Genomic DNA, 23,959 nt, shown 5'->3' with positions numbered 1-23,959 from the left:
GGTGCATTTTGATGATGTGAGCCAACTCAATGAGGGAATGTGATGACCTTGATAAGTAAAAAGCCAAGTTCTTTTCACACTGAAAGCATGAATTATGGATCTTGCCAAAACCACAAGCTAGAAAAAATTCCTTCCTTTGCCCAATAGTCATTTGAGTTCTAATGATCTCTTTCAGAGTCCCAGGACTTTTCTTCTATCTATTTTTTGTTGTTTGTTTGTTTGTCTGCTTATTCCAGTCAGCAAAGAGACAGTGAAAAGAGAATTTATCCATCACCTCTCAGCTTTGTGGCACCCTTTCCCATGTGATCTGTTGTTTGGTTAATGCCCACTTCAAATTCAGGAAGAAAAAAGGGTTTCTCAAAGATCAGTCATCGTTATTAGCATTCCTGCTGTACTGCTAAGGCAAAGTATTTAATATTAATGACCACTGATATTCCTGTGCTGTTTGTCCTGCATTCAAGATGCTTGGTCTCGACATGGAGGAAAAGCAAAAGTGAAGGAACAATATGGTCTCATCACCAAAATAGTGCACAAAAACCAAAATGGATGTTTCTTGTTTGATGCTCACTAAATCATGGACAGCGATAAGCAAAACCTACAGTGTGTGCTGCCACTGCATAGTGGCTGTGGTTTAGCAAATGGGAATCCAAGTCGTTTCTGGATTAATGCTCTAACATAGTGCCAGGGGACACTGTGCTGCTGGAGATATCATTATTTAACTAAGATGTTTTGTTATTTATATTGCACATTACATTCAAGAAGAGGACAATGTTCCTATTCCAAAGAGGACAGAATCAAAAGGCCAGATTGCAATTTGACCCTGGAGGGGTATAAGAGTGAATAAAATACATCTGGTGCACCTTTGAGCAGAATTCACTGTGAGCACAGGGGTGGAGGAAAGGAGAGGATGTTTCCCCAGTGCTGGCTCCACCAGATGAGCAGAGAGAGAAATGAGAACGGGAGAAAGGCTCCCCCCTGTTCCTCTCACATGCCACACTGCGTGCAAGGACGAATAATCCACCACTGACTTTGAAGGCAGGAAGGGCAGGTTGTGTATGCTACTGGTGTACTATATTCTGAGGTACAGAAGTTACTCCACCTTCCCCTGTTCAGCTGCAAGCATATGTGCTCGAGCCAGTCCCGATTTAGAAATATACAATAAGAAGAAATGATAAAATACCAATAAATGTCAAAGAAAAAAACACAAATCCTGCCTGCTGTAAGAGCTCATAAAACTTTTTCTAAGACACAGCATGCAAGACATGATGTTTGACTTAAATTCCTGATTAAATAAATACATTCTGCCTACCTAAAATGCATTTCTTGTTTTGATTTGACGAGTGCATCATGCTCAGTCTAGACTTTAAGCAGCGAAGAATAGTCTATTAAAACAGAATTTATATGGGGTAAAACTCACTTGAGAAATAATCTGATTTACATATGTCTTACTGTTTCCCAACAAGAACCCAGTGGCTTTCTCTCAGACTCCTGCAGAACGCTTTCATTGTGATCCTTCCTTGCTCTTCCAGCCATTTTCCTGAGACATTGCTACGTTGTGCGCAAACACAGCAGTTCAGCCTGGGAACTTGTTTAACAACTCCTTGCAAATCTTTTGGGAAAGACACCCAATGAAGGATGTGGGACTTTGGCAGCAGTAGCAGAGAGCAAGCAACTTCCAGGTGAGGGTCAAAGGCAATTTATACCAAAATGCTGATGCGCAGCCATAATTTGGCCATTGGTTATCTCACCAAACAAACTGACAGAGATAATCACAGCATTAATCTTCAAGAAACCCCGGCCCTAGATGAATCATTTACATACTTTTTCTAAATATGGCTCCAATAAATGTTCTGAAGTTGTCATTACCAACTGGACAGTCTTCCAACATCAACAAAAAGCAGATACAATGTGGAAGAGGAAAGAATGCCAGTGCCGTATTAATAACTATTGGAGCATGCAGACAAATATCCAGCTCTCAGTCAAAACTTAAGGGTCATCCAAGTAGTTATTTAAATTGTTAAAGATAACATGAACTTGGACTCAGCCTGTAAAGGGAAACTAATGACTGTGTGCCGAGCAGTGATCCCCAACCTCTCCTGACCTCGGACAATAACTCGCTCAGCGTTACGTGGTGTGGGCAACATCATACTTTACTCTCCCTAATGGCCTTCAATTTTAACTTTTTAATTTCCTGTAGCTCAGAGCAGCAGGAGAAGGTTTCCCAAGCGTTTGCTGCTCACTGCCAGGGCTGGGGACATGCGAGGGGAGGAGGATGAAGCTTGGTTCTCTGCTTGCTGTGGATGGGATACAGAGCCTTCAACCCTCGCTGCACGCTGGGTTTGGGGTAGAAATGATGCTGTGTCTGTCACTCTGCTTACTGGTGCATATATATGTGTGCACTGACTCCACAGAAGCGCACCCTCAGAACATACGAGAGTTGTTTTCACATCCTCGCTTAAATCAAGCAGAATGGTCAGGGCGGGGTGGGTAAAAAATCAAACGAGTTTCCTAAGTTCGCAGGCGGTTCGCACCAGGACAAGGGCCCGAGCTGGGCCGGCACGGAGCGGCCACGGCCTGCGTGCGAGGGGCTCCTTCCCTCGCAGCTCCTTCCCCCGGAGCTCACGGGGACGGGGCGGCGTGCAGCACAGCTCTCCCTCCGCTCCACAAAGCGCTGAACGAAGGGCGCTGCGGCGCTCAGGCGGAACCCAGCCCCAAGCCGGCCGTTCCCTTCCGCCCCTGTCGGGCACCGCCGCTGGGAGAAAGGGAAGGGGAAAGGAAGGAAGGGAAGCACCGCCCGCCCGCCCGCGGCCTCGGGGAGGGGGCGAACTCTGCCCTCTGCCCTCTGACCGCCGCCGCCGCCGCCGGCAGCATGGGGAAGGCGGAAGCGGCGGAGCCGGCCCGTCAGGCCGGGCGGCGCGGGGGGAGCGCGGCGAGAGGCTGAAGCGGCGGGAGGGCAGCGCGGAGCGGAGCGGAGCGGAGCGGGGCGGCGGCGAGCGCGGTCCTCCCCCCCCCGCGCCGCCCGCCGCCCTGAGGCACCGGGAGCGTAAGGGGCCGGGAGGCCTGCGGGGCCCGCGCTGCGACGGGGGGCTGCGGCGCGCCGGGCGGAGGGGCCGCGGGCCTGGGGATGCCCTGGGGGCGGCGGGGCCGGGAGTCCCGGGGCGTGCGGGGAGCCGGGGCTGTGCCGGGAAGGGCGGACGGGCCGGCCGAGGAACCGGGAGCCCCGTAGCGATGGAGTCGCCCGCAGGGCTGCCCTGGGGGGGGGAGACGCGAGCGGTGGTCCGTGCCTCCTGAGGAAAGCGCTCGGAGAGCAGCGGCCCGCGTCGGTGGCAGGTGCCTCCGCTGTAAGTGCCCTTACGCAGTAACTTGGAGACTTAAGAGACTTTGTTTTGGTTATTGCTGCTGCCGAGAGCTTCAAAATGATGCTGGCAGAGCAAGCCCAGAAGTGGTTCCCAACTCACGTGCAAGTCACGGTTCTTCAAGCCAAAGGTCTGAAGCCCAAAGGCAAAAGTGGCACCAACGATGCGTACACCATCATCCAGCTGGGCAAGGAGAAGTATTCCACCTCGGTGGCTGAGAAGACCCTGGATCCAGTGTGGAAGGAAGAGGCCTCCTTCGAGCTGCCCGGATTGCTGATGCAGGAGAACCCGGACAGGTACATCCTGTACCTGATTGTCATGCACAGGTCGCTGGTGGGGCTGGACAAGTTCCTGGGACAGGTGGCCATAAGTCTGAACGATGTATTCGAGGATAAGCAAAGAAGGAAAACAGAGTAAGTGCTAGTTGTTTCTTTGTTTTCATTGTGGCTTGTTTGCTTCGTGTACTTGGGCTTTGGAGGAGGGTAGAAATAGAAGCCTCGTTATCAAAGTATTTGGAAATGAGATTGGGACATTTCTTTCTTCTGCAGTGTTCAGAGCCCCAGGGATGTACAGTTATGTCACTGGGGACTGAGAAGTCCTCTGTAATCACAGAGGCAGGGCTGTCAATAACATTAACATTCTTTGACAGATTATTGTGTACAACGTGAACTCATTGCAATCTGTATTTCTAATGATTTTTTTCTACCACCCGCTCAAGGCAATATCCCTGTTCAACATGTGCCCCAGTTTGAACCATGGATAAGACTCAGTCTTTCTTGAAGCCTGATGTCATTCTTTCTAAAAATGCTTTCCATCAACTCCTGCAACCAATTGTCTTTAAATACTTTTTATTTATGTTTTAGTGGCCACTGAACTGTGACTTATGAAGGCTTGCCACAGTAGTGCAGTGCTTTTCTTATCCTGATTAGTCCTAGGCCATGATCCTTGCTATAGCAGGCCTCTATGGAGAAGACAGAAGAGAAAGTGCTGCTATTATAGTAGCCTCCATCATTGCATACGGAAATATTTGTTGAATAGAATAGTCATTTGCCAGCAAATTCTAACACTAGAATGCAAGAAAACAAAAAATACAAGAATCACAGCAGTGTATTAGGCTGAAAAGTATATGTGTCAAACTGTTGTGGGTTTTTTTTGTGAGCGTTCCTCAACTGATCTGGTAAAATTGTTAGCATCTCTGGTGAGGATATGGTTGCAAAAGATATTTGGTAGCAGTGTAATTATCCTACAAAGTTTGTGGGAGTAAATTATATAGGTGTAAGTGTACTGTTTGTATGCCTGGGACTGTTTGTTGTAGGTAGACGTGTCCCGTGGAGGTGGCACAAGAGCAGCATGGAGACTTCTAGACTAGCTATGTGTAGGCAGAGATGTTCTGCATTGGTTCAAAGTTAATGCCCAGGTGTCTTTCCTCCTCTCCTCTAGAAGTCAATATCTCATCTGTAGAGTAGAAGTGACCCTGTGCCCAAACCTCAGCTGTTAAAATTGAAGCCTGGTATTTCTTGTGTTCACTGTGGTGGGTTTACGGTAAGATGCTGGACTTTGCATCAAAGTGACTAAGACTCTGGCATCATTTATCTTTTGCTGACTGTGCTGTGGAGGCGTCAACCTCCAGCAGAGTCAGAGCAGACAGTTGGAGACGGCAGTCAGTGCAGCAGTATTAGCTAGATCATGCTGATCAGTGCCTGAAAGCCATCCCAAAACCTGGCTCTGCTTATGTGTGGCGGTGGTTGAGGTTGAAGGAGCTCTGAAGACAGGTCAAAGTTGTCTTTGGATTGCTTTTCTTTTTTCTTTCCTTTAATTTTTTAGCAAAATATGTTCACTAAACATATGCTAGAGAGCAAAGCATCTTTACAGAATCTCTTGTGGGTTTATGGTGTGAAGTAACATACTTCTTAATTGCTTATCTTTTTAAGGACAAACCAACAGCAGTACAGTTATCTTTATGGAATATGTGGTAAGGCGTGTAGCTTTAGGCTCTTAATTTCTGTTTACATTGGGTTCAAGAAGTTTCAGTGCTCTTTAGACATGGATCTTAAGTACTCTTTAATCATCAGTTGTAATTATCTTGCAAGTGAGTAGACAACTGCTTTAGGTTAAACACTTCGCTGCTCTACAGGAAAAAGGTGACTGAATAATGTAAAAACGCTACTAAAAGTAAAAACTTTGTCAATCTGGATGAAAATAAGTATTCACAAGCTGGAGGAAAATATGTAAATTATTCATGTATTACTATGAATAATGTTTTCCTTTGGGGAACCATACACTTAGCTTCAATTTTACTAAAATTGATGGAGTGTTACAAAACCATTGCAAAAAGAGGTGTAACTGGCAGAATAGACCCAGTGCTTGTTGCAGTGAAGTAAATACGCAGAGCCTGTCAGTATTCTTTTATAGGAACTTTTGTTTAGTGTGGTTTCATATGTGTTCTTTATTCTTTTTTTCTCTGAAGTGTGAGAGAAGAGCTCATGCTGCACGAATGTGCAGCGATGCCTCCCCAGGCTGCCACAGAACCTGCTGGGGCTCTCTGAGCTGCCCGTGAGCCGTACTGCAGGAGGTTGGGGCCCCTTGGGAGACGTTTACAAACAGCCTAAGACCTATTTTCAGAAGTTACTTGAGCATTTAAGATTGGAAATCTTATTAAAGGCTGATGGGTGTTAGGCTTCTAGAGCCTAACAGCCCTACTTGTAAAAGTCTTATATATGTGTAAAAGCGTGGCTGGGTGGTTACTGGCAGCTTGGACAGCACATGCTCTCTTACTGCCAGTTTAAATTCTTACAAGTAGAGCCATTGAAAATCCACTTTTCCTATCAAGGTCTTTATGTGCTTAGAAGCCTTGAAAAAAAAGGGAAATTATTTTGGAAAAAAATAATTCAGTCCTCGAGCATTCAGATATTTCTGAAAAGTTACCGTGGTTGTCTACTTCTAGTGCCTTTGTGCAGCACGTGGATGTTGTTGCTGTTTCTCATAAGCACTAGTTGGAGAGGTAGATGCAGTGTTTGTGTGCGTTAGGAGGGCAGACTTTCAAAAATACGTTCACAAATGTGATCCCAAACAAAATTCTCTTTTCCCTTTTATTAAATCCTTTTTGATACAAAATATGCCTGGTCCTGAGTTGGCAATAAACAAAAGGTAATATATTGGAGCTGAAGAGCATCTAGCCGTGACTGTGCTGTGGGAACTGAGATACCCAGTGCCTTTTAAGACTGAGTCCAATGTCTTTATTACTGAAGCATTCTGATGGTTGAAAGCTGTACTCATTGTTTCAGAAACACTAATCTGTTTTATTAAGCAATGTTTTTACTTTCAAATATGTTCAACAGGCTTGCGGTGTTATTAAATCCAGAGTTATTTTCTTATGTTGATGTAACCTTAACATTTCTTGCTTTGTTTGGGGATGAATGAGATCCAGTTATTTGATGAAGTGTCTATTGGTAATATTTCTACTTTTTAATATATTTAATAGCTTCCTCTTTCCAACACAGCTGTACATATGGTGCTGTAAGAGACAGACTCGAGAGTCACCAGGGTATTGCAAAAAAGATATTTAATATTCTGCACAATGCTGAATCCTGTCAGCAATTCCCCAGAGCTTTTTTAGTAAGGAGGTATGAGAAGTGAAGGCTACCAGCTGATTCTGAATTCCTAGAATTGAAGAGTGCGGGGTGTGTGACATCCAGCTTTTTGTATTTTATTTCATATTTTATAATTTGGAAGCAATACATTTACAAATTCACCGCAACTTGAAGAACATATTGGAGAGAAATAATCCTTCTTTCTCTGTAACATTTTTTTTTGTTGTGTTACTTGTGTTACCAACTTCATACAGCAAACTTTTTAGGCAGAGGCCTTGTGGTGAGATTTGCTCTGGAACAAGATTTAATGAAACAAAGCAAAGTATCTGCTATAATTCAATAATGAAAATTCTGTGTGCATCCTTTTTCTTCCCAAAACTGGGAATTTCTTAAAAGTGAAAACTCCTGGAACAGTTAGATGCAGATGTGGCTCAGATGGTCACTCTTTAGGTTTCTTCCCGAGATCTCAGCCAAAGCATGTGCAGGATCCCAGCATATTTTTTCTTTGTCTTGGTGGAAAAAGTGCCATCACCCTGTGGTACCTTTGTAAGTGTGTCTCTGGCAACCCCGCTTGTAGTCAGAAATGGGCAGGCTCTTCAACTTGCTCTTTTCTCCTGAGTTGAAAGCTAGGTCCAGATGCTGAGAGTTTTGACTGAGCTGTTTTTAACTATTTGAAAAGCGTGGGAGATACAGCTTTATTGGAGATACATTTCTGATCTTAGATTTCTGCCATCTTTTAATTGTTTGCAGGAGAATCCTATGGCTTTTTTTATTTTAATTGTTAAATACATCTTTTTTTGTCTGGTATTCTAGAATAAATGCACCTCTTCTGCTCTTGCAGTTGAAATTTAAATGATGTTAAATGAATCTGTTGTTTTAAAGCATATATTTGTAAAACAACATGTATTTGTAATTATTTCAATTCAGTTGTTATTCATCATTGCCTTAATACTGATGATGATTGAACAATGTTTAACACCAAGCAAGTTTTTGAATTACCATAGAGCAAAAAAAGCCACTTATTGATGTGTTTTAATTCACTGCAGTATTTTTCAGTAGCTTTTCTTTAATGAGTGTGCTCAGGTTTTTTTCTCCTGCGTGCTAATGTGCCCAGCAATAGAAAAAATATTTTCTGCTAGCTTCTACGACAATGTTACTTACTTCATCAGCACTCATTTGGTCCTTGTTGCCCTCTAACTCCACCCTGTTTATTGCCCATTTCCTTCGCTGGCTTTCTTGAAGAGCTAATTTTATTCCATGTTCAGCTGATGTAGGATGCAGCACTGCTCTGGAATGCAGAATGCAGAGGGAGGCAGGCGGTGGTAGTTATTACTTCTTACAGAAATTTTGTTGGAGGAGACTTTTTTGATTTGTGACTTAATTCCTCCTATCCCTGGTTTCTGTAATACCACAGCCTCCCCTTCTCACCTCCAGATTGCAGCAGTACTGACAAAAATGTTTATTTGAGCATAATACAGTAAAGGAATCTTGGCCTTATCTAAGATGTTTCTCCTCTGCTGACATCGGTCATATAAAATAATCACAAGCAACTCATGAAATGAGTAAAAAAACCTAAGGAGTGAACTGATCAATACCACTCTATTGTAAGCACTTTTCCTTATGACCACTGAGCTTCCTGAAAGGCATGAGAACGTTGTGACTTCCTCCAAATTAATATGAATTCCTTCTTGGAAGCCCCCCCCTTTTACACAGAAAGGTTCCTCTTCGATCGCCTCTGCCCTGCCTGCATCCGCAGGAGTAGAAGCAGGAGGGTGGGTGGCTTCAAATGCAACTTGAGTGATGAGTAAGCAAACAGCTGCTGATAAACAGGTTGTCATGGATGGGCTCACTGCTTGCTGATGAACAGCGCTTTTTAAAAATCAATGCACAAGAAATAATCCACAGAAATAATGAACAGCCTGACTGGTCCATACAGATTTGCTGTGTTGCTTTCATGGTAGTGCTCAGGAAATGAAAGAAAAGTTAGTAGTGGGGAACAGAGGAAAGATGGTTAAAGAGAAAAGCAAAAAGTAGAGCCTGGTTGTAGCTTTATGAGATTATAGCAGTGTTCTAAAATGATGTAGCAATATTCTCAGCATTTACATTTCGGCAACAAATGTGAGCATATACACTGAGTAAGTCATAATTCTGACTCAGAGGCTGAGTGCCATCTGGACTGAAATGCTTGCGCTCCATTTTCTGTGCACACACATGCTTAGACAAAGCTGCACTAACTGGCCTTAATTCTCATCAGTTACTTTCTAAAATAGAAGTTTTCACATGTAGTTTTTAAGCAAAATAACAACTAGTGTAAACGAAGGCCACATAATTACCTTGATTCCAGCTGATGTTAGTGAGCCCCTTAGTAAGGGCATTGTTATGTGTGTCAGTTCCCATATGTTTTGTGGTGTTAAATGTCAGTCTGTAATATTTATTTTTAAACTCAACTTTGTATATCTCATTTCATTTGGCTTCCAGAAAGTAATAATATTCATCTTTGTGAATGTCATCACTTATCTTAATAAGTAATCCATTTTCTTCTTCATTTCCCTTCATAGGCTGTGCATGCCATTTTCCTACTTTTCCATCTCTTTGGCCAGTCTCTTGATATGATATCTAATTGACTTATTGGGGAAAAAAACGGTTTCTGAATTTTTTATTTATATTAATTTGCTGCTAATGAGTATGTTAGATGATTCTTGGCTTTGAATGTTGTTTTTTTACCCATTAGCTGGATAAATCTAACATTTGCGTTAGTGGGATTTTGTGAAGTGTCTTCAGCGTACCTAACTTGAACATACATAATTTAACATAAAGTAGCAGTTCTTTCTCATGGCAGCTGATGGTCGTGTTCACTCATTAGGATTTTGGTGATTGTTTTAGGGCTGATTTTATAAGTACCTGCTGACCTCCTTGTAATGGTGTGGCAGAATTCCTTAGCAGATCAGGCTGCTGGTTTTAGCTATAACATCAAAGTTAGCAACCTTGTGGGTGCTCTGATTGCTTGGCTTTTTGCAGAGTTCATTCGGTGACTTGGGAATTAAAATCAGGATTTTGCAAGAAATCTTTGAGTGTAACCTAAAAATTGCAGCAAAACGCAATTAAATCAACTCGGTAGGTGTTTACGGAGTGAAGGCAGAAGAATGTATTTGAGAAGCTGTGAAATGAGGGAGAATATTCTGTTAGTTCACCTCTCCGGCATTGGCAAGGAAACTGAATCAGAAGGTCCTGCCAGCATGCAGAGTGAGTTTATATTATACTTACAAAATAAAAATGATCAGAAACCTGTGCAAGAGAGGGAAAGCCCATTAGCACACTCAAAGCCATATGAGAAAAAGAAGCAGTGGTTGTTCTAATAGAAACCATAGGGAAAAAGTAGAAAATAGAGCGTGTATGGACGTTGTCCTACAGAACACTGGAAGGTGAGAGCAAGCAGTACGAATGTGATTCAGAAGGCAATAGGGCTCCCTTTGAAGTTAGGAAAATTTGCCAGACTTTGTACAAGGTCTGTTTAAATAAAGACTGTCTGCAAGACTGGATGTAATATTTGGTTATTAAATAAAAGGGCATCTGCTCTCATAAAAGCCACCCTGGTTTTTTTTTTTTTTCATGTGTTATTGGCTATTTTCCTACTTTGTGCAGGCTTTCTATAGAATAAGCTTATGGCAGCCTGACAAATGGAGTATTTATTGTGGCTAAAAGTACTGTAAACAAAACCAAAATAGCAAGTTTTATTGGCTTTTATAATACATTACAATTTTTTAAATTGGCAGTGGTATAGTGGAATTTAGTATTTTGGGACCCAAATGTTATCTGAAAACAGTGGACTTCATTTTCCAATTCTTTTTCTATTATGTTCTGTACTGTTGTTCTATTTGTTGCTCACGCCCATGTGTTGTAGAAACAGATTCTAATAAGAAACATTTACAGACTCAGTTACTCACTCATGTGCAGCTTCACACAAATGCATTCCTTGCATTTGTTCTCATCTGTTTAAAAAAAAAATAAAAAGTAATAATTATTTGTCGTTGAATTTGAAGAAAATCATTGAGAGTGCTTCTCATGTTGTCTTGCATGAGCAGAAGCATATGGACCTTTCATGATTCAAGATAAAATCTCCAGTGTAACAAAAAAACCCCACCTCCTTTACGTGTCTGTAACTATTAAATATATGTGTTTTATACAAAGACCTGACCCAGCAATCATTCTTCAAATAGAAATTCCACTGAAGTCCAGAGGAATTTTGCTCAAGAGTTTGTGATTAAATTCTGTTGGGATCAGAAGTAGCAGAGAACGTGGTACCACCACATATGGGGTCTGGTCTCTTACACGTCTCCCCTGTCTTATTAAAGTGAGGAGAGTTACTTTGTTTTCCCAGCTCTACTTACCTTGGTGTGAAGTCCTTCAGAGTCTGCTTGGAAAATAGATGTACAAACCGCAGAAGGCAGTGTAGTGGTTGTGTATGGAAGTTCTACAGACCTGGTAAATATCAAAATAGCATGTGTGGATACGTCATTTACAAGGAAGTTTTAATAGTAACAGGGTTGTTAATTCATGATTAGAATGCGAATAATTGGGTTAAATTTAGTTTTAAATGAAAAGGCTTTCTTCAACGTAGCAAAATCTTAAGAAGCTGTTGATGTTGTTCTAAATCAAGTTAACCAGTGTCAAACATCAGTTTGAAGTTTCAGTAATTCCTAACTAGAAACATGAAAATTCATGAACCTTATCAGTGATACAGTATGAATGTTTAAAAGATATGAGAGGAGGGAAAGGGAATATGTTTCCTTACATTGCAGGGTGAGCTAATAAATTGGAATGTCAAAAAATGAACTCCTCTCTGCCTGTTAAGCCTTCTAAAACACCCATAAGCCTTATATATATTTATATTGAGGGACTGTGTAAGCCATCCTGCACAGCACTTGCTCAGTATTTTTTGGTGTTGGTTTTTTTTTGTTTGTTTGTTTATTTTCACACAGACCAGACCTTTGGAAAGTTATAAGCAAGGGCTTGCTTGTTATGTTTGTGGGATTTTTTTATTTCATTGCTATTATTTTTTTTTAAGAGCATATTTTCTTTTAAAGAAAGTCTAAGTTGTCTTTCCATTTTTTCTTTTTATTTTTTTTTTTTTTGTTATATTGTAAAAAAGGGTTTACTCTTGATTCTGTTGTTATGTTTCCTTTAAAGACTCTGTAGATGAATTAAGGAGTTTCTGGAATCAGTTACCGAGAAGTGAAATCTTAGTAAGTAAAATGAAAAATGATTCCATCTTCTTCAGACACTTAACATTCAGCTTTTGCATTTCACATAAAACACATAAATGAAGTTATCTCAGAAGGAAAACTATCTTCCTAAAAGTTGAATTGTCCTTCATTGATGTCCTACCTTTTTGAACTTCTTGATCTCTTGGTCTGGTGTCAGTGTCAGGACAGAGACTTTCTGATATTTCTTAATTACTCTGCTTTAGAGTGGCATATAAAACTTGTTGGATATCACAACGTTACTTAACAAAGTCACAATACTCTTTATCCTTTCATTATTTCTTTGGAAGGTCACCTTTGTCAACTCAAAAAAAACAGTATATCTCCCTGAAAACTTGATTTCTTCTGTCACCTTTAAATATATTTATGAAATCTGGAAGGAAATTGAGGGCTATTTTTCTCCTTCCCTGACCTTGTTTTGTGTATTTGACAGTATTGAATAATGTATGTATAACTGCATAATCAATTTTGCATCTGTGTTGATAGGCAATTTCATTTCTTAGTCTCCAGTTCAAAAGTTACTTCATCATGATAATGTACTCTTGTGTTGATGTGCATGCATGCATTTCTACTGACGGTGTGTTCCCAGAAGGAGTGGTAAAGCAGTAACAGGAGGGTGTTGCTACTTGATATTTAGCTGAGCCTTTTTACTCATCTAACCTAGGTAACCAGAGAGCTAGAAATATGAGTTAGAGCCTGTTAGATAGTTTCAAAATTAATAATTTCATAAAATTTACAAGAGATTTTTCCAGGGCTTCTAATTCAGCATCACCTCGAGGCAGGTGGAGGAACTTGTCCTTTGGATGACTTGTCTTCCCCTTCCCAAACCTTTTCAGGAAGGTTGAGAAGTAGTTTTATTTCTTTTCCTTAATGATGCCAACCAAAGAAATAATTTAATATTTTTCATGTGTGAGAAGAAAGAACAGCAATGAGCACATAGGCAGACGTGTTTAGAGCACTTCTGTGGAACTGGAAAATTGGAAATGTGCCCTTGTGCCCCTTTTGAAATAGGAAGAAACTACTCATGATGAGTGGGGAGAAGGTCAGTCATTCACTTAGGTAAGGCTGTGGAGGGGGAACTGAGTCTTAATTCTACTGGTGCATCCAATAGACAGAGGAACAAGGTGGACAAGTAGTCATATGTCTGGTTAATGATAATGTTGAAAGTAAGAACCACATGTATTTTTGAAACAAGTGACCTCTTCAATTGGAGGTTTGGATCGTGTTTCCAAAGCCTGTGGAGACCCTGCTGAAGTTAATCCTACTGGTTACCTGCAATAAAGGGCAGTGTTGGATACACTGATGCTGTTCTGCCACTGGTGTTTGTGACAGGGGTTGCAGCTGCAAACCAAAATGACTGTAAAGTGTAAATCATTCCAAGGTCTTGGATATTTCCTTATTTGTTTCTGTAATAAATATTAGGTACAAATTCTTCTTTGTAAGCAGATGTGATCCCGTTAGCTTCAGTGAAGTTTAGTAAGTTTCCACTGAGTTGACTTGGATTCTTGAAGTGAACAGAGCAGAGAGCTTTGTGCTTCCTAGTTACTGCATGTATCCTCTTTCAAAACCAAGTATGGACCAAAAAGTTTTTCAATATGGAAATATTTTGATATTTTTAGTATGGAATTTGACTTTCGTATTTTTAATTATAGAGCCAGATGTTAATCAACTAACTAGATTTTAATTGCTAGCTTCCAGAGGACGCAACTTAACTTGCTCTTTTTCTCATTTAAGGTGGTTTCAACTAGAGTCCAGACAAGGGAAAAGAACCAAAGACAGAGGAGAAATAAAGGTCAATATTCAGTTTATGAGGAATAACATGACAGCAAGTATGTTCGATTTGTCAATGAAGGACAAAACCAAATCCCCTTTTGCTAAACTAAAAGACAAAATGAAGGGTCGAAAAAATGATGGGACATTTTCAGATACATCATCTGCAATCATTCCAAGTACTCACATACCTGATGCAAACGTAGAGTTATGTAGTGGTGAAGTACAAATGAAATCAAAACCAAAAAAACCTTTCCTTTTGGGACCTCAGAGGCTATCTTCAGCTCATTCGATGTCAGATTTAACAGGATCACATGTCTCCTCAGAAAAATTAAAATCCAGCACAGTTGGCTACTCTCATCTTTTCAAGCGTCAGCTGGAATCTTTTGGTTCAGTTGATGAAGGAGGTAAGTAAAATTCACACTACTCAATCATGACCATTACAATTATAATTCCTTGCTTCTAGAGCATGCAAAAGCCTGTTTCTTTAGTTTATGAAGCAATTATGAGGCCAAAAAATAATGAATTATTGCTGGCCTATTTTTTCTCTTCCATTAGTTGGAAGTAACCTATAAATGCCTTTAAGAGCGTAAGGAATAACTTACATTGGTCATAATGTATTATAATTTTTAATTTTTCTGATGTCCTCATTTTGAGAGTATCTTGTAATGAAACACTGCATTCATGAGAGAACTCTAGGCAAAGTAATATGGTGTGAAGAATAAGTCTTTTTGGTGATAATTTTTAACTTTTTACAAGTTTTAAACCTGATTTATACAAATAAGTGAAAGTACTTTGCATCACTCAAAGTTATTACACAATAGATTATTGTCACTTTCTGGCTACAGCTGTATTCCTTATAGAACCTAGTTCTCATACAGAAAATTAAAAAATGCTGTAGTTTCTTCCTTAAACATTTCAATACCGCAAAGACAATGCCAGAGCTGTTGATATTTTAAAAATAGATTCGTTATTCAGGGGCGTTTCAGTCTGAAACTCAGTTTCAAGCCTTCTATACTGAAGCTAAAATGGTTTATCTGTGTGTTATAAACTGTGCTGTAGTATCTCATTGATAATGTACTAATGCCAGATTGTTTGCAGGGAGTCTGAAATCTCCGCATAGGAGGACATTAAGTGTTGATACTTCTAAAATGAACCAACTGGACAGCACAGCTGATGAAACTGCACCGGAAGCACAAAATGACCCATTTACCAATGTGAGTGCTTCACTACCCCAAAAATTTGCTACACTGCCAAGACAGAAGAATCCATTTGAAGAAAGCCCAGCAACGTGGGATCAAAACATAAATCTGTTTTCCAAACCTGTTGAAATCAAAAAAGAAATTAGAAAAGAGAAAAAAGAGAAGGTTAGTCTTTTTGAAAGAGTGACTGGCAAAAAAGATAGCAGGAGGTCAGATAAACTTAGCAATGGGGGATCAGAGAGCTCCACTGACTTGAAATCACCGAGTGCGTTTGGTGAAACTCATCAGGAGAGTTTTGATTATGAGTCGACTAATCCGTTCATGACAAACTTCAAGCCTACAAGCATGTTGCCATCTTCAAGGTAGGTTTTGGCTGTATTTTGCTCTGCTATCTTGAACATGCTATATAAATGAAAATGTGAAGTGTTGAGGGATGCAGTCTTCGTGCTTCATATTTATTTTTATCATTGCTGATCCGTTACTAAGTAACATTTATGAACCTTTAATGTAATTTAACCTTTTCATTCTACATTTTATTTAGAAGTTACATTTATATTAGTAAATGTACTAATACTGTAACTCTTCTTGGGTTTGCATATGCGGAAAACCTTGCTCATTGCTAGCTATTGCACTACCTTCAGTCTAAGGCAAGGTTTTAAAGGGAAAAGTTTTAATTGTAAGGGTAAGATGGAACAGAATAAATAAAAGATTTGAGTAATGAACACAAATGCTTTGGAAAAAATGGGTTTAGATTCTCTATGTTAAACCACAAGAACTGGAGACTATCTAAATTTCGAAATGAGAGCATCTGCCTGGGCCTTTATCATGCCTGGAATCATTTGGCTCACTGTAGCTTTCCTGAGTTCATGTGTATTCAAGGCCTTACACCAGGCAGCACTTTATATGCTAAACAAAATGACTTGAGTTATAGGGGTTGATAAGAAACTTTGATTTAAATAATCTATTTTAATCTTTGTTTGCTTATCAACAGTTTACTTGTTTTCCTTAAATTAAAAAAAATATATATATACAACATTTCACTTCACTTTTGGCTTTTGTTTACTAGATAGACTATATACACAGATGTATATGCACAAACTACATATTCTATAGCCAGTGTTTGTGATTAATCAGGTAATTATTTTTATTCATTTACATTCCGAAATTTTTTTGTACATTAATGTCAGAAATTAATTAACGGATCAGTCTTACTGTTTCCCAACTTTTAATTCATAGGTTACAATATATGCACTTCTCTTTTAAACTTCAAATCATTTTCTTAACAAAACTAACTGTTGTGAATTAGATAAACTGAAATGGGCCAACTGTAGGAAAGATTAGCTGTCTACAAGCTCATACAGACTTCAGTGACTCATCTTCTTAGTGCCTCCTACAAGTCAAGCCAGTTCTACTGTCTTAAATAACGTATTTACAGCCAGAGTCTTAGAATATTATTTATTTAATAAAGGATTTCTCTAGATTAAAGCGAGGTTAGGATGTATCTTGGTTTGTCAGAAGTTAAACTTTCATTTAAATAATCTCCTTTAAGCAGAACTAATTTAAATAACAATTAAAATTACATAGCATTTAATATTTTTTTAAATGAAAAAATGTGTTCGGGCAGATGCTAGATATCAGTAGTGAAATCTTTTGAAGTTCTTGAATGCAACAGATCTTGATAAATATAAATCTTAAACAATAATCACGATGGACTTGTCTTTTCTTTGTTTTGTAATTAAAAAGCTCATCACAGTGCCCATTCAGAAGGGCTCTGGTCTTTCGTTCCCTCTTTTTGTGTGAGTCTCTTTTTCTAGTTCTTGACTTTTATGTAAACATGGCTACTTGTCTTATCAAAAGTTTTTGTTATTTCCAAAAAATAGAAAATATTGTGACTATTTTTATAAGTCAGCTACTCTGGAATAGTATGTATCATGCAGTAATTTATGTTACAAGCTTTTGTATCCTCCACTATTATGGTCTGTGAGCATCTTTTAAAAAAAAGTTCACTTTCTTTCATATGTATCTTGAACAATGATTTTCTTTTGAAGTAGAAACTTAATTCAAAATGTGCATATTTAATAAGTTTACAGTTTAAGTTTACCTTTTATCTGCAGAGGATTTGTTGAATAGAATCCATTTTTAATTTTTAGAATTAGTAATACTGTGAGGAAAGAGTTGTATAAATCTGTGAGCACAAAATAAATGAGGGTGAGTAACAAATCCAGTATGCAGGAAGCACACATGGGGAATTTGGATTTTGTGTTGCTGTTTATTTACTCAGCATGCTGTTAAGCTTTTTGATGGATACCATCTTGCAAGTAAAACAGGCGGCACGTTTTAGTAAGGTGTGTCCAAAATCAGTGTTCTGGGGTGGATGAGGTGTTTGTTTTGCAGTTCATCTCCCATTTGTCCCTGTGTGGCTGTGCCCTGCTTTGAATGATGGAACGGTCATGGATTCCTGTCTGATGGAACTGAACAGGAAGATGTGTGGTTAGGCCATGGGACCAGGCTGGGGCTAGTAGTACAAACTGGAGGAAGAAAACAAGAAAATTCCACGCACTCCTAACACACCTCCTCATCCCCAAACCCACAAACCACTAAACCAACCAGTCCAGACCAGTAATATGTATAAATAGATTAATTAAAAGCCTTTTAATATATATTTACACCTCAAGTCAGCCACAGGAGACTTTTTTTTTTTTTTTTTCCTCTGTCACCTAGTTAACAAGATCTCACAGGGTTTATCCAATTTCATGAGTGTAATGCAGTCATTATGAACAGTCACTATATGTTTACCTTAAATTGAAGGAGGTCTCAGTTTGGAGACACCTCTATACCTCTTTTCTTTCTCTTTTGCTCTCATTTAGCTTCAGTGTTCAGAGTTCAGTTTCTTCTCTCCCGGATCCTTTTGTCCTTTCTTTGCATTCTTGCCTCCCTGCATAGCTGAAACCATATAATCTATGTACTGACCTTACCTGTCTTTGTAATAATAAACATTTCAGCAGTCATCTATTTTAATCATCATGTTTATAGTCAGCATCATCATTAGAGGCTCCTACTGCTACTTATATCATATCTAGATTTGTTTTCTTTTTTAATTATTATTTTTATCAATGACAGTTTGGTTAACTGCTTTAGGACATGTGACGTTTGACTTTGCCTGGCTAATAATCTCTTTAGAGCAAGGTGACGAATTTTAGGCTAGGAATCGGTGTAAGTACAAAAGACTACCAGCAGAACTCGTGGTTATGCATTTTTGTTTAAATGTTTTTGTTGCTGTGTTAGCATTGTTCTAGATTTGCCATCAAGGCACACATCACTTTTGTCAATAGCAGAAGTTATGAGTCTGGACAGCATTAAGACAGCAAAGATGTAGACATGCATTCCTTTCTGCAAAATGGCTGTGGCAGAAGGACAGATTGGACATTTAGTGGGCAGCAGCATCTCTAATCACTGTAATTAGATTTGCTAGGAGTCAAATCTCCCAGCTTTCTGGTGGGAGATTATTCTTCCAGTGCTCAAATGTAGAATAAAGCAGAGTGTCAAATAGTTGTAAACAGGTAAAAGGATGACGTTGTGTTTTAATGTGTGGGTGAGAAAACCCAGTTCTTTCCAAGATGGGAAGAAAAATATATAGTTTCTTCTGTTGCTAGCTGCATGGCCATGGATGTCTTGATCGTGATAGCTCTATACAGTGAATAACATTGTAAAGCAGCTTTTCAGCAAGTTTGTTGGGCTTTAGGTCTTGCCTCAAGTCAGTCTGAACTGATTTAGTTGGATAATCTTGACCAAGCAACAGTTTTGTGCAGAGCTGCAGCTCATAACATCACTGACTGCAGGCTGGGGGAGCTCCTCAGCAGAGCTTAACATTATCTTTAAACACATTCACTAACAATTAGTTTTGTTGTCTTGGCTTTCAAGTGGTTAATTTGCAGTCATTAGCCACGTGGATTTTGTATTGAACACAGTTACAGAAATTGACAGTAATCCTTGCAAACAAAGATTTTTTTATTTGCAGTGACCAAACCTTATGCATCATTTCTCAGAAATTGTTTATGTTTAGGAAAATACACTATGGTAGGCTAATAAACTGATGTGAAAATTTCTCAATTTACACCACTTGACAAGTGCTAAGAGAAAAGCATCTTTAATTTTAATGTGTTATTAGGACCTTTTTAGAGAGATTGGACAAGTTATTAACAAGGTCCACTGAGACAGGAGACGGGTAATTAACAAGACCTACAGAAAGGGAGTTTAGATAATTAACAAGATCTTAGGCACTGGACACAGGGAAACAAATAGTCCAATATTTAAAGCTGACAGGTTGTTACTAGTCTGATCAAATTCCAGATCTGGGAATCTGGATTGATAGGTGTGAGCTCTCTACAAAACAATATATGTAGTGTGTGTATGTGTATCTTATGTATATGTGTGTGTGTCTGTATGGCATGTTTTCTATGTATAGAACATGAGTGTGTGTGTATATATTGATATATGTATACATATGGAGAGAGATACATTAAATAAAAATAACTTACAAAATAGCATTTCCATCATATAAAGGAAATAAAATAAAGCTTGTGCTGCCTACCGAATGCTGGTTTCACTTTTTCTCAAGTTCAAGTAATAAATGTGTTATATCCTTACTAAGAAGTATGGGAGATGGAATAGTGGAGGGAAAACAAGCATATCTTACTGGATTCACTGTAGCCAATGTGAATAATGCTCATATAAACATCAACTATTGGCTAGCTGAGCCTAAGGAAAAGCTGACGTTAACTTTCAGGAATTATTCATGTGTAGTTGATCTCTAACAAGTTCATTGCTCTCCCCGCTAGAGCAGTGAAGTCTGTTCTGACACTTGGGCATATATTTCTCTGTTAGTCAAAAAATGACATCAGGTGAGCTGTGCTCTTTTCAGAATTTTCTTTTATCTTGAAATAAAAGGATTTTTTTCCGTTCACCAACTATAATTTGACTTCCCGTGTTTCTAGTCATATGTGACCATTGCTAGATAAAATTTTGATGGAGTATGGCAGTTTATTAATTATTCTGTAGACTATTAGTATTTATTAATTCATTAAAGCAAATATAATACTGCTATGTGAGAGGAAACAGGAATCTACAAAACAAAGAGAAGTCGTGCAAAGATTCTTGGTCTGTGCTGCTAAGACTGTTAGCATCTGATTTAGGAAGATCTCTACTCCATGTGGTGAGAAAATAAAGAAGTCTTTTCTAAAGCTGCTACAAATCAAGGATCATGTTATTTGTTACATTACGAGGACGGGTTGGAGCAGTTGATTCCTGGAGAGAGATCACAGAAATACTCAGTATTTCTACAATTAGTAATATTAGTGCTTAGTGTTACTTTACTGCTGACTTCACCACCAATCACTTCTTATTATATTCTAAGTCTGTTTTAGGAATGCTGTTTTAGAAGTTCTTCCTGCTGAATAACGAAACATTTTTAACCTTTAATTTTCTGTTGGTGCACATCAAGCGTAAAATCTTTCTTAAATGACTTTGTGGCATATCATCTGTCCCAGTGGGGAATGTGCTGCTGGTTCTGTTTGCTTTAAAAACAATACTGAATAGTTATATCCAAATTCTTTATTAATAAATCCAGAAGCAATATAAAACTGATTTTTTTTGTTGTCGTTCTTTTTAAGAACGAAGAATTAATGCTATTTCTTTAAGCATTCAAAGTCATTTTCTTAATTTTCAATACAAGGTTGTACTTCAGGGTCGTTCTTTTTGGTTGGCTCACACATCTCTGTAAGTAGAGTCTTCTTGTGGAGGTGCTGGCACAGCCTTTCGTGTAGAGGATTGTTAGTGGTCTCCCGAGGATAAATAATTCATCAGTTTTTTAGGCATAGCACAGCTGCCTAATAAAAGCAGAAATATTCAAATGCTTTACAATGCTAACTTTTGTATAAAACTGTTTTTGTTTATGAACATTGTTGAACATGAACGTTCAGTTGAGCACACTGTGCAGATCACTTTTGGATCTAGATGCCTCATAATGAGTGAACTTACATGAGTAATGCGTCCAGCAGCGTGCAAGTACAAGTTCCATTATTTAAGGATACTTAAATATTTGGAAGCAGAGGGCTGGCCATCTGATAGAGCTCACACATGCAGCCCTGCACACTTCCAGGTCCCTGGTCTGTGTCCAGTAACCTTAGAACCAGCTGCCAGCCTGGTATGGGTCTCAATTCATGATTTTTTAAAATGAAGTTATTTACATGTATGCACAGATTAGGCATCCAACATACCTTTTTGTATCTGCTTCTCAGTTTCCTCACAGATCTGTGAATGACTGCATCGTGTTAGTTGTGCACTTGTATCATCTTTAATTGATTTAGTGCATCAGAAAAAAACACAGAAAAGCTCTTTCAAAACATGTCATTTCAATTGCAAAACAATGCAGTTTCAAAGTGCTAAGGCTGAATTGTTTAAGTATTGTCATCTTGTGTTGCTGTTAGTCTTAGAAACAGTTTCTTAAGTGCATACAGTGAGGAATGTTCAACATATCAGGTTTGCTTCACTTCTGCTTTCTCCAGCTCTCATTCAGTGTCCACTTTTGTTTTCGTGCACGAGGAGGCAGAGTGATAATGCATTTGAGTGTGAAGAATACTGACTTTTAATGCCTTGCTGCTTAATATGATAGAACAGATTAAAGCCAGTATATAAAAAAATAGATTATTTATTGATAAGCATGTTAATGGATTTAATTATTCTTGTTATGGAAAGCCCTGGCTTTGTGTGTGATGTTGGTCTTGTCAGAGATTCTTTACCATTGCTAGCCATCGTAAAGTTAGTATAACTCTTCCTGGCTTTTTTTTTTAATATTATTTTTGTTAAATCATTCAAGTTTTGTATCTGATAGCTGCTGTGCTTCTATATACTTGCACTGTGGTGTTTTTACTGCTCTAAATTTGAGATATACCTGAAGCACAGGAGAGAAGGCTGCTTCCTGGAAGTGCACATTGTCCAGGACTTCTGGGACTTCCTCATCTTCACAGAGCCTGCTGCTATCAGGAGGGCTCCAGAGAGCAGCAGTCTGCTCATGAACAGGGAGTGCATGTAAAGAATGCATATAGATTGGGAACAAATGGCTTGCAGTAAAAGTGTATCTTACATTCAAAGTTTGGGGTTTTTAGTGCACTTAACTCTTGGCATGGGACGTCATAGTAATATTAAGAAAGTGGAGTGATAGCTACACAAAATGATAGTCTTTTTGTGTCCTCGTGGGGTTACACAAACTCCAGAAGGCCTTGGAACACATCTTGACAGCAGGACAATTTATGTAGTGAAGTGTCTTAAGTGATGTTCCCCAGAATCTGATTGGGAAATAAATGTTAATGTGCTTGCTCCATGCTTGCTCAGCTGCCAGACATGACAGTCATTCCTTCTCAGAGTATAAAGTGATGTCTGCACTGCCAGACACAGCAGGCTAATAATATTCCACAGAAAACTAAATTTCTGAATTTCATTAACCGTATGCAATTTTATTCATTTCTTTTGTTTTTCTGTTAGATTGGTAATAACTTAAACTGTATCCTAATATTTCTGGTTTCTGGTGTGTGTAGTGATAATCCAAAGAAAAAATCATAAGCAATATAATAAGAATCGTAAGTGCAAAGACCAAGAATTAGGAAGAGAAAGAATCATGGTACAGCTTTGCTAATTACCTGCACAGGTATTATTTCTATAAAAGAAAAGCCTCATACTGAGCCAGCTAGTACACTGGATATTTTCTCAAGGTGTCAAGTTAACAAAGAAGATTTCAGTATTTTGAATATTAAATGTTAAGGTAAATTTCCTAGCTTTAATTTCTAATACCATCCAATACAGTGATCGTATAACTGCTGTGAGGAATGAAAGATAAGTAAAAAGCTTTTGCTCCTTAGGAATATATGACTTCCATACAGCATAGTGGAATCTGACTCCCATTCATTATGTTGTCAGAGTAAATGGTTCAGGCACTAAAAATGTTTAAATCAGTTATAGGAAAGATTTTTTTTCAAACATGGTTTTAATTTTTAGGCATTTAGAAGCTAAATATTTAAGCAGCCACAAGATCCAATGTTTGAATTTTTAACTACCAGTCGGCTTCAGGAGACAAAATTACAAACTCCAGTTGTAAACCGGTGCTTGTGATATTTGAGCTTCATTTAATCTTAAAAAAAGGTAATTCAGATGGTGATTTACCAGCCCAGTGCTCAGTGCTGTAGTGCTTCACCTTGGCACCTGAGCTGCTTCCCTGCGCACCATTTCTGCTGTGTTTCCACTACACTGATGTTTCTACACAAACTGCAGATAATCAGCTAGGAATGTAACTGCCTCATAAAGTCAGTGTTAGGAAAGAAGCGTGAGAGCTTCTTGTTGTTCTAATGAAATGCATTTAACTAAGGAAAAGAACAAGAAAGTAGAAAACAATATAGTTATAATAATGAAGTAGTCATCCAAAACGCTGTGCAGAATCAGTTATAGTATGTCTGTCCCCAATATAATTTTATAGTAGATGTATTTTTCATTGTTTTTCTTCCCCCAGCAACGTGGTAGCAGGGAAGCATTCTCATCTCACGTACTAAAGTTGAAATCCAAGCTAGTAAACCCCAGAAATTCTAACGAGCTTTTACTGTTCAGTGAAAAATGTAAAGAAACAATTGTAATAATAATAAAAAAAAGGATAGGTTTTAGCTTGGTAAAAATAACTGATATGAAGGAACTCTTAAGGAAAATAATTGGATTCCAGATGAGTGAAATGGGGGCAT

The 23,959-nt window shown here is 38.8% G+C and overlaps 1 protein-coding gene across 1 annotated transcript in view; it reads left to right on the top strand.

Annotated features, from left to right (window-relative positions):
* The first annotated feature begins 3,092 nt into the window (after positions 1 to 3,092).
* RAB11FIP2 (RAB11 family interacting protein 2) overlaps positions 3,093 to 23,959 on the top strand; it is a 32,896-nt gene continuing 12,029 nt past the window's right edge. Inside the window, exons 1-3 of the mRNA XM_031597408.2 lie at positions 3,093 to 3,769; positions 13,942 to 14,384; positions 15,079 to 15,541. Coding sequence (XP_031453268.2) covers positions 3,417 to 3,769; positions 13,942 to 14,384; positions 15,079 to 15,541 — 1,259 coding nt within the window. The 5' untranslated portion in view covers positions 3,093 to 3,416. The remainder of the gene's footprint in view (positions 3,770 to 13,941; positions 14,385 to 15,078; positions 15,542 to 23,959) is intronic.

Source organism: Phasianus colchicus, chromosome 8, assembly GCF_987193195.1.
Source record: "Phasianus colchicus chromosome 8, bPhaCol1.hap1.1, whole genome shotgun sequence".
Lineage (NCBI taxonomy): Eukaryota > Metazoa > Chordata > Aves > Galliformes > Phasianidae > Phasianus > Phasianus colchicus.
The sequence above is the reverse complement of the archived record's forward strand: the minus strand, read 5'-3'. Positions and strand labels throughout refer to the sequence as shown.